This window comes from Dipodomys ordii, unplaced genomic scaffold (assembly GCF_000151885.1).
Source record: "Dipodomys ordii isolate 6190 unplaced genomic scaffold, Dord_2.0 Scaffold3, whole genome shotgun sequence".
NCBI classification, from domain to species: domain Eukaryota; kingdom Metazoa; phylum Chordata; class Mammalia; order Rodentia; family Heteromyidae; genus Dipodomys; species Dipodomys ordii.
The window spans coordinates 29,716,373-29,732,344 of NW_012267219.1; the positions used below are offsets into that span (position 1 = coordinate 29,716,373).

General features: G+C 34.3%; 1 protein-coding gene across 1 annotated transcript in view; it reads left to right on the top strand.

Moving 5' to 3' along the window:
- Positions 1 to 15,972, top strand: part of Cfap54 (cilia and flagella associated 54) — a 269,955-nt gene that overhangs the window by 83,851 nt on the left and 170,132 nt on the right. The window contains 5 exon segments of the mRNA XM_013018973.1: positions 1,670 to 1,792; positions 9,838 to 9,966; positions 11,786 to 11,900; positions 13,736 to 13,825; positions 14,498 to 14,624. Of these exon segments, the coding sequence (XP_012874427.1) occupies positions 1,670 to 1,792; positions 9,838 to 9,966; positions 11,786 to 11,900; positions 13,736 to 13,825; positions 14,498 to 14,624 (584 nt within the window).

A 15,972-nucleotide genomic window follows, 5' to 3' on the forward strand; every position in this document is an offset into this window, starting at 1 on the left:
AAGGAATTTTTTTTTAAATATACAGATTCATTCTGAAAAAAGCAAAATAGTGTATCTCTTACAAAATATAGATGGGTAAAAAATGAAATTTTAAGAGTTAATTGAAAAGCATTTAATTAGTTGTATGTCTGAACAGAAGCTTGATTACTGTCCATTGTTAAATACTGGCAATAGTAATTTCTTAGTTCTAAGAGTTATTTCAATTATTATATTCTTGTAACATAATAATTGAACAGTATATACTATTGCACACATTATTAAATCCATTATAAAGAGAAAATGTAGTGAATTACCTAAGAAAATATACTTGGTGATGGAATTTATGGAAAAAGTTGATGAGATTTGGTTGGAGGAATTGTATTAGTTATATATGCTTCTTAAACACTGTTAATCAAATCACCATCACCTACATCTTAAAAGGACACCCACTTACTTTTTCATAAGTCCCAAGGTCAAAAGAATCAACGCAGGTTAGTTAGGTCTTCTGGTTTGGATCTCAGGCTGAATCAAAGTTGTTGGCAAAGCTACAGTTTTTCTAAGTCTTAAAATCTTTTTCTAAGTTGATTGGTTGAGTTGGCATTCCCATTCAATGGGAGGAGAAGAAACACCTGAATTCTTCTGAAAGAAAGTGCACTTTGACTTTTATGTCTACCCTATAAACATGTCTAGGTATATTAAAGACTTAAATGTAAAAGAAAGCCAAATATTTAGGGAAAAATCCTAGGAAATGATATGTGCAGTCTATAGTTTGCAAAAAATCTAAGACAGAACTTCTAGAAACAATAGGACATCTTCCTTTGAAAAAAGGGACAGTAAGAGAATGATAGAATACTTATGGAATTAGAAAAATTATTCCCACATCTGTAGAGGTATCTATCTATATGTATATATCTATATATCTATCTATATGTATATATGTATCTAATAGAGAGTCTTGCAAATAGACAATAACCTAATAGGACAATTGACACATGATATGAATAAGCATTTTACACAAGCAAATCCAAGTAGTTGAGAAACATGGAAAGATGCTTAGATTTTGATAAAGTAACTTTAATTTTAATTGAATCAAAACTAATTTTAAACAAATAAAAAACAAATATTCCTGATACAATAACTCCTCTATGATTAACTTATCTCATGTAATGAAATCTTAATAAAATTAAAAATACATTTGTATGATAGACCAATTCCACCACAGGTTATTTATTACATAACATAAAATTACTGGTTGGCAAAATGCTATCTTTTCTTTACCCCTGAGTTTTAGATGTGGCCTACCCATATGTTCTACCCACTAGGGACACTGTATTACATGATAGTACATGAGTTAGAGGGTGTCTGTGGCCTGGAGGAAGATGCTTCACTGTCCTTAGTGGGGCATCATCTCACAGATGTTGTATTAAGGGTATTTATTGTAGTGTTATTGGTGGCAGCATTATATATATGTATATATTCCATATTCCTCATTATTTTTCATATTTCTTTCATTTCCTATGATTCATTTGGTAATTGAATATATTATCTATATTCCTCAGTACATCATAAGCAATTTACCAATGATTATTGACAGCAATAACATTTTATAGCTTAATGTTCACATGATTTGGATACAACGTAATGAGGATGATATATTAACACAAAAATTATTGTGCTTCTATATTTTTAGATTTTAATAAAGTGTATAGTGGTTTTGCAAGGACTGCCAAGTATTCTCTTCGCAAAGAAACAGGTTTTAAGTTACGAGAGTGTACAGCACATGATAGCTTGTTGTATCTTCTACATGACAAAGGTATTTGTCTCTTTCTTTGTCTGGTGCCATAAAATTTATAAGTAGTAATGATTTAGAAAAACTTCTTTTAATCATGATAATTAGGGCAGGGTGCCAGTGGCTCACACCTGTAATTCTAGCTACTCAGGAGGCTGAGATCTGAGGATTACAGTTCAAAGGCAGCCTAGGCAGGAAAGTCCATGAGACTCTCCAATAAACATCTAGAAAACCGGAAGTGGTGCTGTGGCTAAAGTGGTAGAGCACTTACCTTGAGCTGAAGAGCTCAGGGACAGCGCCACGCCCAGAGTTAAAGCCTTACAACCAACAAAAAAAAATCATGGTAATTAGGATAATTAAAAATACCATCCCCAAACATTTTTCAGTCAAAAAAGTAAATGTGAAATATAAAGGTTTGAGATTGTAATCTATTGTTGAATTTTTTGATAAAATTGTGGTGCTTCACAAACTAAATTTGATGTTACTGAAATAGCATTTGTATATTTTCTGAAAATTATAAAGTCACATAGGAGGTATGTTTCAAAACCCTAAATTATTAGTGGCATGTACATGGTGCTACAGGCAATTTGCATATCTCAGAGAAACCTGCTTGCAGACCCAAACCCAGGTATCAAGTGTAGTGTGGTGCTTATAAGACCTCCAGAGACAAAGAAGCATGGTTGTAATAAAAAGCTTAATCCTTAATGACAGATATCACTATATTATAAATTCAGAATTTTAAAAAATAGCATTAGACCTGAAGAAAAAGACAGACTAAGTAGAGGCTAGGGTAATTTTGAGATTGATGAGCAGAACCTTGAACTCAACAGAGGACAAACTGTAGAGGTAAATTTGGACAAAGAGTCATGTATCTGGCCAGGTACTGGTGACTAATGCTTGTAATCCTTGTTACTCAGGAGGCTGAGATCCAGAGGGTCAAATTTTGAAGCCAGCTGGGGCAGAAACATTTACAAGGTTCCATCTTCAAAATGGCTAGCAAAAAGCAGGGCTAGAGGTGTGGTTCAAGTCACATAGCAACAGCCTTGAGCAGGAAAACAGAGTGAGTGTGACACACTATATTCAAGCCCTAGTAGCAGCAAAACCAAACCAAACCAAACCAAAGTCATCTATCTGAAGAAAGATCAAGCCAAATACCAAAAATAATTGTAGTATTTTCTCCTTACCAAGTTGGAAAGGACCAGAGATGACTTGGGGGTCATGATAGGGGGCAGGAGGGAGATAATTAAACTTTTAAGGAAAAGTAATCAGATGACCTTAAACCTACCAATCAACCAACCAACCAACTAACCAATGACAACAAAAAACCTGTAACCAAACTTATTTGATGAAGATCATGGTTATAGTATTTCTTGAACCAAGTGTGAAAACTTAAGAACTTATATTTGGGCACTTGTGACTCATGCCTATAATTCTAGCTACTTGGGAGGCTGAGACTGAGAGGAACTTGATTTGATACTATCCTGGCAGAAAAGTTTGAGAAACTTGTCTCAATGGAGAACTGGATACAGCGACACATGCCTATTATTGTACCTACAATGGGAATACTAACAGAAAGATTGTACCCAAGAAGGAAGGGAGGCCTTATATCCAAAATAACAAGCAAAAATCAGGGCCAGAGTTCAAAACTCAGTACTGTAAAACAACAGCACAAAAACCAAAACCAGAGAAACAAAAGCCCAAGCTATTACCACCCTAAACACTTTTAATGTAGAGGATTATATAGAAACAATAAATTCAAATGGTAGATCCAGTAGTCATGACATGAAAATAACAAAAACCAAAAGGGCAGAGAAAGAAACGAATGAAAAGTGATAGGTTCCCTGAGTCCCAGGCTGGATTAATGTAAACATATTAAGAGGGATGTTGACAGCATTCCCAAAGTTAAAGAATCAGAACAAACTTTAAAGTTGTGAAACCCAAAGATCAAGTTATTTGCAATAGAAAGAGAATCTATTTGTTTCAAACTTTATCAGCATCATTAGAAGTTAAAACACTGAAACAAAATTTGTAAAATCTTCAGGGAAAGCATAACATCCAAAAACTAATAACCATGAAAGATATCATTTGTCAGGGGAAAAATAAACATTTTCATAAGTGCGAGTATTTGAGAAGTATTCTGCCCCTATACTTATCTGAGGAAAATACTTGAGGAAATGACAATTGATTCAGAACAGAAATCCCAAGATAGGCAAAGACAAAAAGGAAAGGAATAATGGGTGCAACGAATCTTACAGTATAGGTATTATTAAAATTAAGTACATAAAAATGATGTGACTGGGACATTGTAATAAAAATACTAAGTAGAGATCCTTGATAGAGATGTTATCCTTGAAAGGAAAACTTAGTAACTTTGAACTAAAGTTTCCATTCTGCTTGAGGTATGGGGAGATATGAGCAGGTACATTTTTTGGGTCACAATTGAATGAAATTTTATTTTCCCACAAAATGCATATAGTATAAAATGGTTATTTTTGATAGAGTACACACACATATTTAAAGATGGCTTAAGAACAAGTAAAACTTGGGTAAAACTTTAAAGCATAGTAGGTTTCTAAATTGACAGATATTAAAAATGAACTGTAAAGAATGCGAAAGCAGAATCAAGAAAAGAGCAAGGATAAAAAATAGCTAATTCAACAAAAGAAGAAGGAAAAAGGAATACTATTTAAGGTATAAGTTATAGAATTAAGTATATCAATCACTAAAGGGTGAGTGTAAGCTAAAATGGGGGTCCTAACATATTATTTCAAGAATCATACTTTAAACAGGGATGAAGAATGGTTGGAAAACAGATAGATAGACAAAGGTATTAGACAAGCAGAAATTCAAAAGAAAAATGGCACTTTTCACTCCAGAGGAAGCAGAGCACAGGGACCCAAATATTCATCAGTGCCCTTTGAATCTTTGAGACCAATCTTCCATGCTCCTGGATGGCATGATGTCACTTGCTAGTCTGAGGACAGGCTCATTGTCCCAAGGATTAAGAAATAAGCCTGCCTTATGTTTGATTCCTAGCACTAAGAACAAAAAAATGAAAGAGAAAAATCATGTCTAAATTAAAACAAATCTTGGATTTTTATAACAGTAGATTAAAATAGAACAATAAGATTATAACAAAAATGCAATGAAGACATTTGATAACACTTAGCAACCTTTCCTAATAAAATTTCTAATAAGTTAGGAATGGAAAGAAGTTGAATAATGATAAAGACATTTACCCAAACTTTACAGTAAATATCATACTAAATGGCAAATTTCTGAAGCTATTTTCTTAAAATTCAAGCACAGGAAAGAGATGCTGGCTCCTAATAGGGACATTCAGTATCTTCAAAGATTCTGTCATGTGATGAAGATATGAAATAATTTTATGACAATAAAATAAAGGAAATTTACCTTATTTGTAACTGTAGCAGTGTCAAAACATTTGAGAATCTAGTAATTATCAAATGATAGAGAATATATATTATACTATAGAGAGAGGAAGAGAGAAAGTGACAGACTATATGTATAATAGTGATTATACATATGGTACTACGAACTGATAGTTTTTTTTTTTATATCAGCAGGAGTCAGAAATGGAGAGGGTAGATTAGTTCACTTATAAGACATGATATTTAAATCTTAGCAAACTGTCAAAGAACCTAGATAAAAGGACTGAAATTTTGCCAAGGATACAAAATAAGATCTGAACATATGGCAGGTCACAAGAAGTTTTCTGAAAAGGAAGATTTACTGTTATAGAATATAAGTGCTCCTAAAATAACGTACAGAGTTCCAGTAGTATCTCGCTGGAACTGGTTAGGATAATGTAAAAACTCTCAATAGATAAAAAAATTTACTATGAGGCCATCTTAATAAAAATTTGTGGATGGGCACATAGCTCAATGAAATAAGATTAGAGCATTCAGGAATATCCCCAAGCTGACCAAAGAAGAAACATGACAAAGTTGGCAATTTGATTCAATGAGAAAATTAGTTTGTTGTAATAGCTTATTTAATGAAAGATGCTGACATAACTAGCTATTCATCTGCAAGAAACAAAGCCACTACATATAAAATCAGAGACTATCTTTTTTCAACAAGGCACAGGATTCACAGGAAAATATAGATGATTAGATTATTTGTGGCAAAGGCAATACACAATAAGCAAAGCTTAAAGTTAGGTATTAGGTTAGAAAAATTAAATGATAAACACAGGATTATTAACATTGATTATCTCAAAGTCTAATGAGAAAAATATGAAACATTTTACAGTTTATGAAAAGGAAAACCAGATTTATCTTAATCATGGAAAATATGATTAAATATGAGTTGCTTAAAAAGGTGGAGCAGTGAACAGATACCATATACTGAAGGGGCCATCTCCTTAGGTGGGAGAGGAGTCATTGAATGAGTTTCAAGTTCAGGAATGAGACAATAAGATTTGAATGTTAGAAAAAAGAAATCATTTTTGGACAGTAGCTAATAATGAGAAGGGAATGACAATATCTGAGGTAGAGGATTAACTAGTTATAAAGAGAGCGATAATAACTAGTGTGGAAAAAGTGGAAGGCAAAGAGGAACAAAGGGATTCTTTTTTTATAAAACAGAATTGAAAAACTGGAATCTATCAAGTATAGTGGACAAAGATTGGAGAGGGAAGGGTCAATGGTAATGCCCAGCCAGTATGCTTGGACAGTTTTTAATGATCCATGGTGAGGAGTACTTTTGTGTAAAAAGGGGAAGTAGAGAAAATGGGTTTTGGACAGATTGTGTTTTGAAATGAACTTTGGAGTTCAGGCCAGATATGAACAAAGACAAAAGATAAAAGGATGGCATGTGAAGACTATACTTCTGGCAATAGATACATAAATGGTATCTCCTGGGCAAGAGAAGGGAAGAAAATTAAAGCTAAGAATCTCATTGTTTTACTTGGTTCAAGAGGCCAATCTTATTTCCAAACACAAGGCAGAAAGAACTAGAAAGTCTGATTGATCCCAACTTACCATCCTTATTGAGCCCACCCCGTTAACCTTGTGACTATTCTGGTTTTTATTATTTCTGTCACTGTCACATGGTGACAAACAGACAAACCAAATCAAACCCAACTCCCAAAGCTCAAGTCTGCCTAGCCAGGTCCTCTAAAATATTTGAATATTGATGAGAGGATCCTCAACTGGGGAAATGATAAGGTTGTAGGAGAAGAAGAGGGATGACTGAAGCAAGTTCCCAGAATGCAGAAGCAGTGGGATTCCCACATAGGTGAGAGACATTAGTTTAGACAGCAGATTGCAGGGAAGATAGTATAAATACAGGCCAAGTGTGAAGATAGGCTAGTAGACAAATGACTAGTTCCTACTTTTTCTTTAATAGAAAGAGGAAATCAGATCATTTGCTAATAATGAAGATGGAAAATAAAGGTGGGTTTCAGATATTTGAGAAGAAATGAAGGGCTTTGACAAACACTGTGGAAGATGAGAGAGAGAAAAAAGAGAGAGGGAGAAAGAGAGAGAGAGAGAGAGAGAGAGAGAGAGAGAGAGAGAGAGAGTTCTGCTTAGAATAAATAGTATTCCGTAAGCAGTAAGTCCTAGTGACAGCTGCCTCCCTCAGTTCTGGACACAATTTCCTTCTGAGCAAACAGTGATTTTGGGGCCGAATCTGTGCACTACCTGATGAACCCACCTGCTTCTTTTCTACCTTAAGGAGTTATTGAAATCCAAGTTGTGCCAGAAATGTTTTGACCATGTTTTTAAAAGAATATATTAATGTCAGGATTTTGATACTTGAGCTGGATATGTTCCCAAGTGATGTTGAGCACTGCAATTTTAGAAGTTTCACTTGGCCTGACTGACAAACACAGAATCTTGGACTAGTCCCAGATTTCAGCTTTTATTTGATATAAACAATACTAGACTTCTTCTTAGAATGTATAAAGCTTAATTTGTCAAAAAGTATATTTCTTTTTACTGTTTTGTTAAAAAAATCAGTAGTCTTTTCAGATAGCTCAACCTTTTTAAGCAACATGTTTACCTTGCCGCCTCCCCACCCCTGCCCAAAGTGACTAGAATTCCAAATAAAGTACCACTTCTGTGACTTGCCATCTTAAATGCTTCGTTATTTTTACATTGTTTTAAAGCTGCTGTGTTAAACATCTGTCATATCCTTTATTTGTGTTCAACATTAGGTATATTACATGGAATTATTTCTCTGTTTTCCTCTTGATTAGAAAATAATTTACTATTTTTCTATTACTATATTTAAACATGTGGGGAAATTGTACTGTTCTGGATAAGCTTAGGACCTAAATATTTCAGAAAGCAAAATATAGTAGAGTAGAAAGTACACATTAACTTGTTTCTGATTTCTAGTTCAAAAGTTGTCTCATATACATTTTATAACGAGAATGGACTGTTGTGTAAGCATTCAAGGTCCAGTACAGCATAGCCTTATCTACCTTTTTAAATTTTATTTCACCATTTTCCTTCCCACATTCTGTTCTACCATCAACATTAGCTTTTATTTTAGCATATTGTACTGACTCCACAGAAACAGTCCCATTTCTTATGGAAAGACTTGGAAAAATTATGTTAAATAAAGTGAGGCACAGAGAGACAAAGGTTGCATGTTTACACTCATATGTGGAAGCTTATAAATATATAAATACTTTGGATGGGAGAAGTCAAACAGTATAATTTCTTAGAGAGGAATGACTACTTGGAAGGGGTGAGGTGTGAGGTGAAGGGGAGGGGAACAGATGAAGAATAGAGGGGAAGAATACAGTAACAAATTCAGTATATCCTATAAAATTAAGAAAAGAGAGAAGGGGGTGGGTTGGGAGAGATGAGTGAGAGTTTTGAAAGGGGGTAACATTGATCAAGATACTCTATTCATAAACCGCTTTGTTGAATGCCAATTCCTTTGTATATCTACTTAAAGATTATATATACATACACGTATGTATATATAAAACATTCCTATTTCTTCACAGTAGATCAGTTTTACAGATCTAGAAAGTTGCTATTTTTCAGCTTCTTCATATGTTTCTTCCATGCACAGGAAGTAAAAGGTATTTAAAATACTAACTCACTCAATTTAACAGAAAGCAACTATACCCAACAAATTCATATACACCTAATTATACTCTTAGTTGCCATATAGGGAAGCTAGTGAATGTAATTTACTTCCAGGGTAGTGAATCAGTGCCTATCAGGTTGCTGGCCAGTTGATGCTAGTAGAGTCATGGTTTTATTGACAAGTGAGTCTGTATAAATAAGGAGAGGGCAGGTGTACTGGAAAATGGCTTAGCTAGGGAAAGGCATGGTCTTGAAATATGATGGTGGCAGAATTTAATTCAGCTCAATGTTCTCTAAGATTAAAGGAAATAGGTAGATTATTATACCAGACTAGAGAAAGCTTGAAAATACCAATAAGGACTGGCAGATTATTATGCTGCACAATTCTATTATTAAAGCTTATGCTTTTCCATAATGTACTCAAGAGAATCTGCCAAATATAGCCTACCTCTTGACCAGGTCTCTAGAGATTACCAAGCAAATCTTTGATCAACATAAACTCCCCCTAAGGCATCATGAGGTCAGTCCTTGAACAGTTTTCCACAAAAAATTAACTCAAAATAAGAGGCTATGGGTTTGTGACCTTTATTAATGACTATTTTAAAGTAGACTTTTTAAATGGAAATAGTTTCTTAATAGTCAAATACTATACCAAAAGCATATGTCTATATGGTCCAAGGAAAGGGAAACTTACTGGGTAGAACTGGGATTTGAACTTTGGGCCTTGTACTTGTTAGACAGATATACCAGTTGAGCCATACTCCCAGGGTATAAATTCCCAGGGGGAATTTATTATTGAAGAATCATTTGTCAGCCCTTTATTTAAAATAGAATCATATATTGTTTAATTCTAGGGAAATAAGCCTCCAGTTAGCTTAATAAAAACAGAGAAGTTCTTAAACTTAAAACATTTATGGGACTCTGACTTCATGATGCATGATACTTGAGAATAGACCAAAGTAACTAACAGAGATAATCAATACATATTTTAATTAGATTCTACGTTCATGGAAGGAATATGACCTGGCAATAATGATGATAAATTATGGAAAAAGAATGTTGGACACCACATCAAGCTGCAAATCTCTATTTGGTATTACTGAGCCAGAAGAAGTAATAGAGGAGGTAATGGTTTTGTTTCTCATATTTACTCATACATTTACTTGGGTTTTTTTTAGGGTTCATTTATTAGCATCAAACATATTAGAAAATGGGTCCATTACTAGTTTGTCATATTTACATAGAAGAAAACTAATAGAGTTAAGAGTTTATTTAGTTTTTTTAATTTTTTGGGGAGAGGAGGAGCAGGGTTGTGTGAAAAGCTCATCCACACTAGCATACTGGAAGTTTGTAGTCCCAGTACCGACCAGCTCTCAGGAGTTGGTAGAGAGCTCAGACATTGGCTAAAAGCCCTCTGAAGTCCCCTTTGAATCTAAGATTTTTATTGTAAATACATGCCAGAGTTATTTATTTCATGTTCAAAGTAGATTTCTGAAATGCATTGTGATACCCAAGTTTTCTTCTTTATGAGACTAATTTTTAATATCTGTCTCCTAAGCATGGGTCTTATAAGAGCTTATGCTTTATTACCTTCCTTTGAAACCGTGTGGATTAAATATTTTTGAGATCAAGTTTGGAAATGTTACTAGTTTATTGGGTCTCTGAGAGACATACCAGGAATGATCGAAGGAGGTCCTTTGTTGGTTTGGATGTGGGTAGAGACTCTGCCTCCAACACTGGTTTCACTTAGATTAACCTCATTTCTGTCTCTAGTATGTGCTGAGATAAAATGCAAATAAGCATTTGTTTGCATTACTTTTCCCATGTAGGCATTTGTCTTGCCCCCAAAGGCTTCATAAATCACAACTGTATCACTACATGACTTTTTGTTACTGGAGGGGAAGTTTTGTCTAGAGGGGCAAAACAAGTTGGAGTCAATTTGAGTTTTTTCTTTTGATGAAATGTTTACTCTCAGTGCCTTAGTCACCTAGGCCTTGACTGAGGATTATGTTATTGTGGGACAGGACCCCACACTATTCTCCTTGGAGCTTCTGGTTCAACAGAAGGTTGAGATACTTTTCTCTGACCAAGGATTTAGGAACTGCTCATTTGTTCAAGTCAGAAATTCTTAGAGCCTGCCAAGGTCCTTTTAGGCTTGGCATATTTTGTTTTGTTTTGGTAACAGTAGACATTGAGAGGTTAGTTCTCTGGTTCAGACAGAGCATACATATAAAGAGCTTGAACATAGACAGGCCATTTCTTAATCTACTAATTACTGAAAGGCAAAGCACAAAGGTAATTAGCTTAGTTGTAAAGAAATTCATTCTGGAAAAGGTTTAGGAAAGAAAAGAATAAAAGAATACATTCATGAGTGGACTCCAGAGATTTTCTTTTGGAGACATTGGATATATAACCTTCATGAGAGAGATGTGGCTTGTTAAAGGGATGGGGCTCATTAAAGGGATGGAAAATACTGGAAGGAAGGGAAAGGAAAGGAAAAAGAATTTGGGTTATTCTTGAATAGACTTGGTCTGGCTTTTGGTTAGAATATAATGTTATTGAGACTAACTAATTGTTATTGTTTTAGCACACCAATCATAGTTTTATTTTTTATTTATTTTATTTTTTATTTTTTGGGTCCGGTTGTGGGGCCTGAACTCTGGGCCTCGGCGCAATCCCTCAGCTCTTCAGCTCAAGGCTAGCGCTCTACCACTTGAGCCACAGCGCCACTTCCGGCTTTTTTCTTTTTGCTTATGTGGTGCTGAGGAATCAAACCCAGGGCCTCATGCATACGAGGCAAGCACTCTACCACTGAGCCACCTTCCCAGCCCAACCAATCATAGTTTTATCTGCCAAATATGAAAAAATTAAAATGCAATTTAAAGAAAGTTATTTGTTATAACATGTTAAAGTGCATTCTGACATTTAACCAATTTTTTTTTAGAATTCTTTGAAGAAACCTTTAAAACCTAAGAAGCCTCAGCAGGTACTGTTCCCTGAAAAAATAAATGAGCAGCTATCCACATTGGAGACATACCTACTCAAAATGACAAGACAATGTAAATTTTTTCTGTATATACTTTTTGTCATTATGTTTCAGAAAATAAGAATATATTTTCTTAAAAGTACTAAGACAAGATTCATGTTTGGGAAACCCTTTAAGGCTTATATGGTGCTTTTATGTTATGTCATTAATCCTCATAATGCCTTGTTAATAAGGGATTGCTAATTGCTTCTTATGAATGTGTCTTGGAAAGATAAACGGTTTACTGAGGATTATATTACCAGCTTGAACTTAATACTAGGTCTTCTAATACTAAAGCAGATTTTTCTTAACCTTGATTCTATTGCTATTTTGGGGTCATAAGGTTCTTTATGGTGGAAGGACTATATTGGGCACTATAAGATATTGGGAAGCACACTTGAACTTTGCATGTAGAAATATAGCACATCTTCCCTCAGTCATGAGAAACAACTGGGAATCAAATATTGCCAAATGTATTGGTGGTGGGATGGGAGAAAGATGACCTAAAACTGTAAATCACTGTTCTCAAGGCAGGAATGCAACAAACAAGAGATGGTGTGAGGAATGTTCATATGTAAGAGGTTTGAACCATGGCTTAATAATTAGAAAGTATGGTGAAAAAGCCAAGCACTTAGCTACTCAGGAGGCTGAGATCTGAGAATCAGGGTTCAAAAACCAGCCCAAGCAAAAAGTCTGTGAGGCTCTTATCTCTAACAGCAAAAAGCTGTAATTACAGTTGTGGCTCAAGTGGCAGAGAACCAGTCTTGAGCAAAAAGCCAAGCGAGAGCACAAAAAAGCCCCAAGTTCAATCTCCATTATATGAATGTACACATTACATTTTAGGAATTCTATTGCAGTAATTTTATAATGAACTAATAATGTATTAATGCAATGTTGGGCATTTTGGAGAAAGCTGTCTGTAAAACTGACTTAATCTCTGATGATGATTACTGTTGTCACATTTTTCTTAAAAGGATATTAAAAATCTTCTTAAAGAACAAGAGAGCAGTATCTACATTTCTCTCACTTGGCCCTCTGGTCTTTTAGGAACTACTGAATTTATATAATTCTATGGCCCCATGTAAACTTTCTTACTGTATGCCTCACAAAATTTGATTGTTTGGTGGTTTTACTGTTTACATTCTTTCAACTTCCACTCTGATTCTGAGGAAAATTTACTAATTGAAATCAATGTTCTCTCATTCCTAAAATTAGTAAACCTAGTTTTTGAAAAAGTGTAATTTTCTTGCTACATATAAAAGCATAAACCATTATATATAAAATGTTCTATAAAGGTGATTTGTTCACTTTTACAATAGCAATAAAACATTTTACTAAGAAGTGCAATTTGATATTACTAGTCAACCAGTAACAAATAAAAATAATAAAAATCATATTTTAGGCAGTGTTTTCCATGTGTCAGACACTATTTTAAGTATTTGATGCACATTAAGAGTTATATAAATAATATATAACAACCAAATAAAAAATGAACATATTATCCTCATTTTTAAAGATAAGAACACTGAGATAGAGAGTTACTAGGTAACTTCCCAAGGTTTCACAAAATTAAAGAGTATCAGGGTTAGAATTTGAACCCAGCCAGTCTGGTGCTAGTGGCTCTGCTCTACTTTACTGACTTTGAAAGATAATAATTATACTAGGAAAAATTTAATATAATTTATAGTTTTGGTGGTGAGTCCCTTAAATTTTAGGGGAAAATAATGAAAGGAAACAATTGAGGTTACAGTATTCTTTGTAAGCTTCAAAAATTAATGATAGTCTTATACATTTCAGAGTTCCAAAGAATTTTTATTCTTGGTTGTTCAGAACAAAACCTGAAGCTTACTGATTTTCTTTTAAACTTAGATACTTCGTATGAACTCTCAGGAATAGAGGACCCTATCTTTCTTTATCCTGTGGTTTTAAATTGGTCTGTGAAAAATTCTGTGAAGGAAGGTAGGTGATCTGAATGTGCACGTGCTGTTTGCTTACTACTGAGGAATGGTTATGGTGTGGAGTCTATAAAGATTTCACCTGCTCTCAGTAGAATATTTTTGGTTCTTACCCATTCAGAATACTGCAGAATTTTAAATGCAAAGTAGTGAAACACACCTAAATATGTACCGGAAAGAAAGAAGCATCATGGTGACTTCTTTTGGTAGTGCATATAAAATTAAGACAGCTTATAAAATTGAGGGCATTGAAAAGTGCATTAGTGATTTTTTAAGTTCAACTATGAAGAGACAGCAACCCAGAGTGAAATATTATCTATATAAACTATGTATAGTTATGACCTTAACTATGTACAATAAGACAAGAAATAACTACTTATGACAATTACTAACCTTTGCCCCTTTGCTAGTGATTCATACAGTAAAGCCAACTTGAATGCAAGCTTTCTCAGCACTGAGACTTTTTGAGATGTGGGAGAAATATAGACTGTAAAGTATTATTTGGTGTTAGAAAAACTAATACTTCACATCAAACTCATATTTTTTTAAAGTAAGAAATCAAAAAGACAAGTTAATGAACCCTCTACTTGGAACAAATTATTATTAGTACTAGTAATGCTTCAGCACCCATAATTACTATATTGGTAACTGTATCTAAACTTAATTGTTTTTACAGTTATGAAATTTAAGCAAAGACCTAGATTCCTGGAATTCTTTACACAGGTTATGCTTAAGTGTCTGAATGATGAAAAATTTCACATTTTGGTGGAGATAACTATTCCTGTTCATGACTTCTTGAGAAGGTACTTGCAATATCAGTTTTATAACCTTAAGTTTACAACCTTAAGTCACAGAGCTGGATAAAAAAGAAGTGGGGTGGGTTATGTAGTTGTCACCTGGGAGATAGTGAAGATTTATGTTTGTGTCAGCAAGTAAATGTAAAAATATTTATGTAACTGAATGAAGAAATAAGGCTAGAGCTTGTTCAGATTTCCAACAGGAAATAGATTAGGTCTTTTCTATTGGGCCAGGATGGATAGATGTGTGGCCTTTGGCCCCTTCATACACATATTTAAAGTCCAATATTGGTTGTGTATCACGGGTTTCTAATTCTCCTGTCTTAATGAGCAGGAACCATTTCATATCATTTCCATTTGTATGTATGAATGAGACGTCTCTGAGATAGAAGTAGTAAGCCTTAAAGTTATCCCTCTTATTTTCTTTTTGTTGTTGTTGTTATTGTTTTTTTAAAATTTTTATTTATTTTTTATTGTGAAAATACTGTACAGAGGGGTTACAATTACATGGGCAAGATAATGAGTACATTTCTTATCAAGCATTGTTGCCTCCTCCTTTGTTTCCCCTTCCCATCCTCCCTCTGCCTCCCCACGCAATCCTCCCCGCTCCCCACCCCCAAAATTGTAAAGTTTGTTTTCGACATAACAACTTGTACTTCTCATTGTTGCAATGGGTCCACCTGTACAGGTGGACCCTCTTATTTTCTTAGCCTGAATAATTCTCTTTGCTCCCAGGGAAAATGATCATGTCTCATGCCAACTATGAGGGAACCTAAATGAATTCAGCTTACCCTGCAATAACTGATAAGTGGGCTTTTTGACACCATAGGACATAAATCTATCCATTTCATTTTAATAAAAGTAAATATCAGTAACATGAGATTTTAAAAAATGGTAGCAAAAGAGTAGAGAAACATTTCTTTAAAAACTCTTTAAAATAAGTACTTTATACATTAGAGAAAAAGTTTGGGATAGATGAGCTCATATTTTCAAAAAGTAAAGGAAGGAATAGCTTTTGCTAAATGCAGCATGCAATGAAAATCAGAGAATTGATCACAATTAAAGCATTTGTTTTAGTTAAAAATTTAGTCAAAACTAAATGTACATAAAGTTTAAGATGTCACTTAGCAGTAAGGAAAAATAGGAAGGGAATAACATTTATATGTTTAGTCAAAGGACTAAACCTAGTGTAAAGTACTCTTATGGGCTGGAAACGTGGCTTAGTAGTAGAATGCTTGCATGCATGAAGCCCTGGGTTCAATTCCTCAGTACCACATAAACAGAAAAAGCCAGAAGTTGTGCTGTGGCTCAAGGGGTAGAGCACTAGCCTTGAACATGAGAGAGGCCCAGAGAC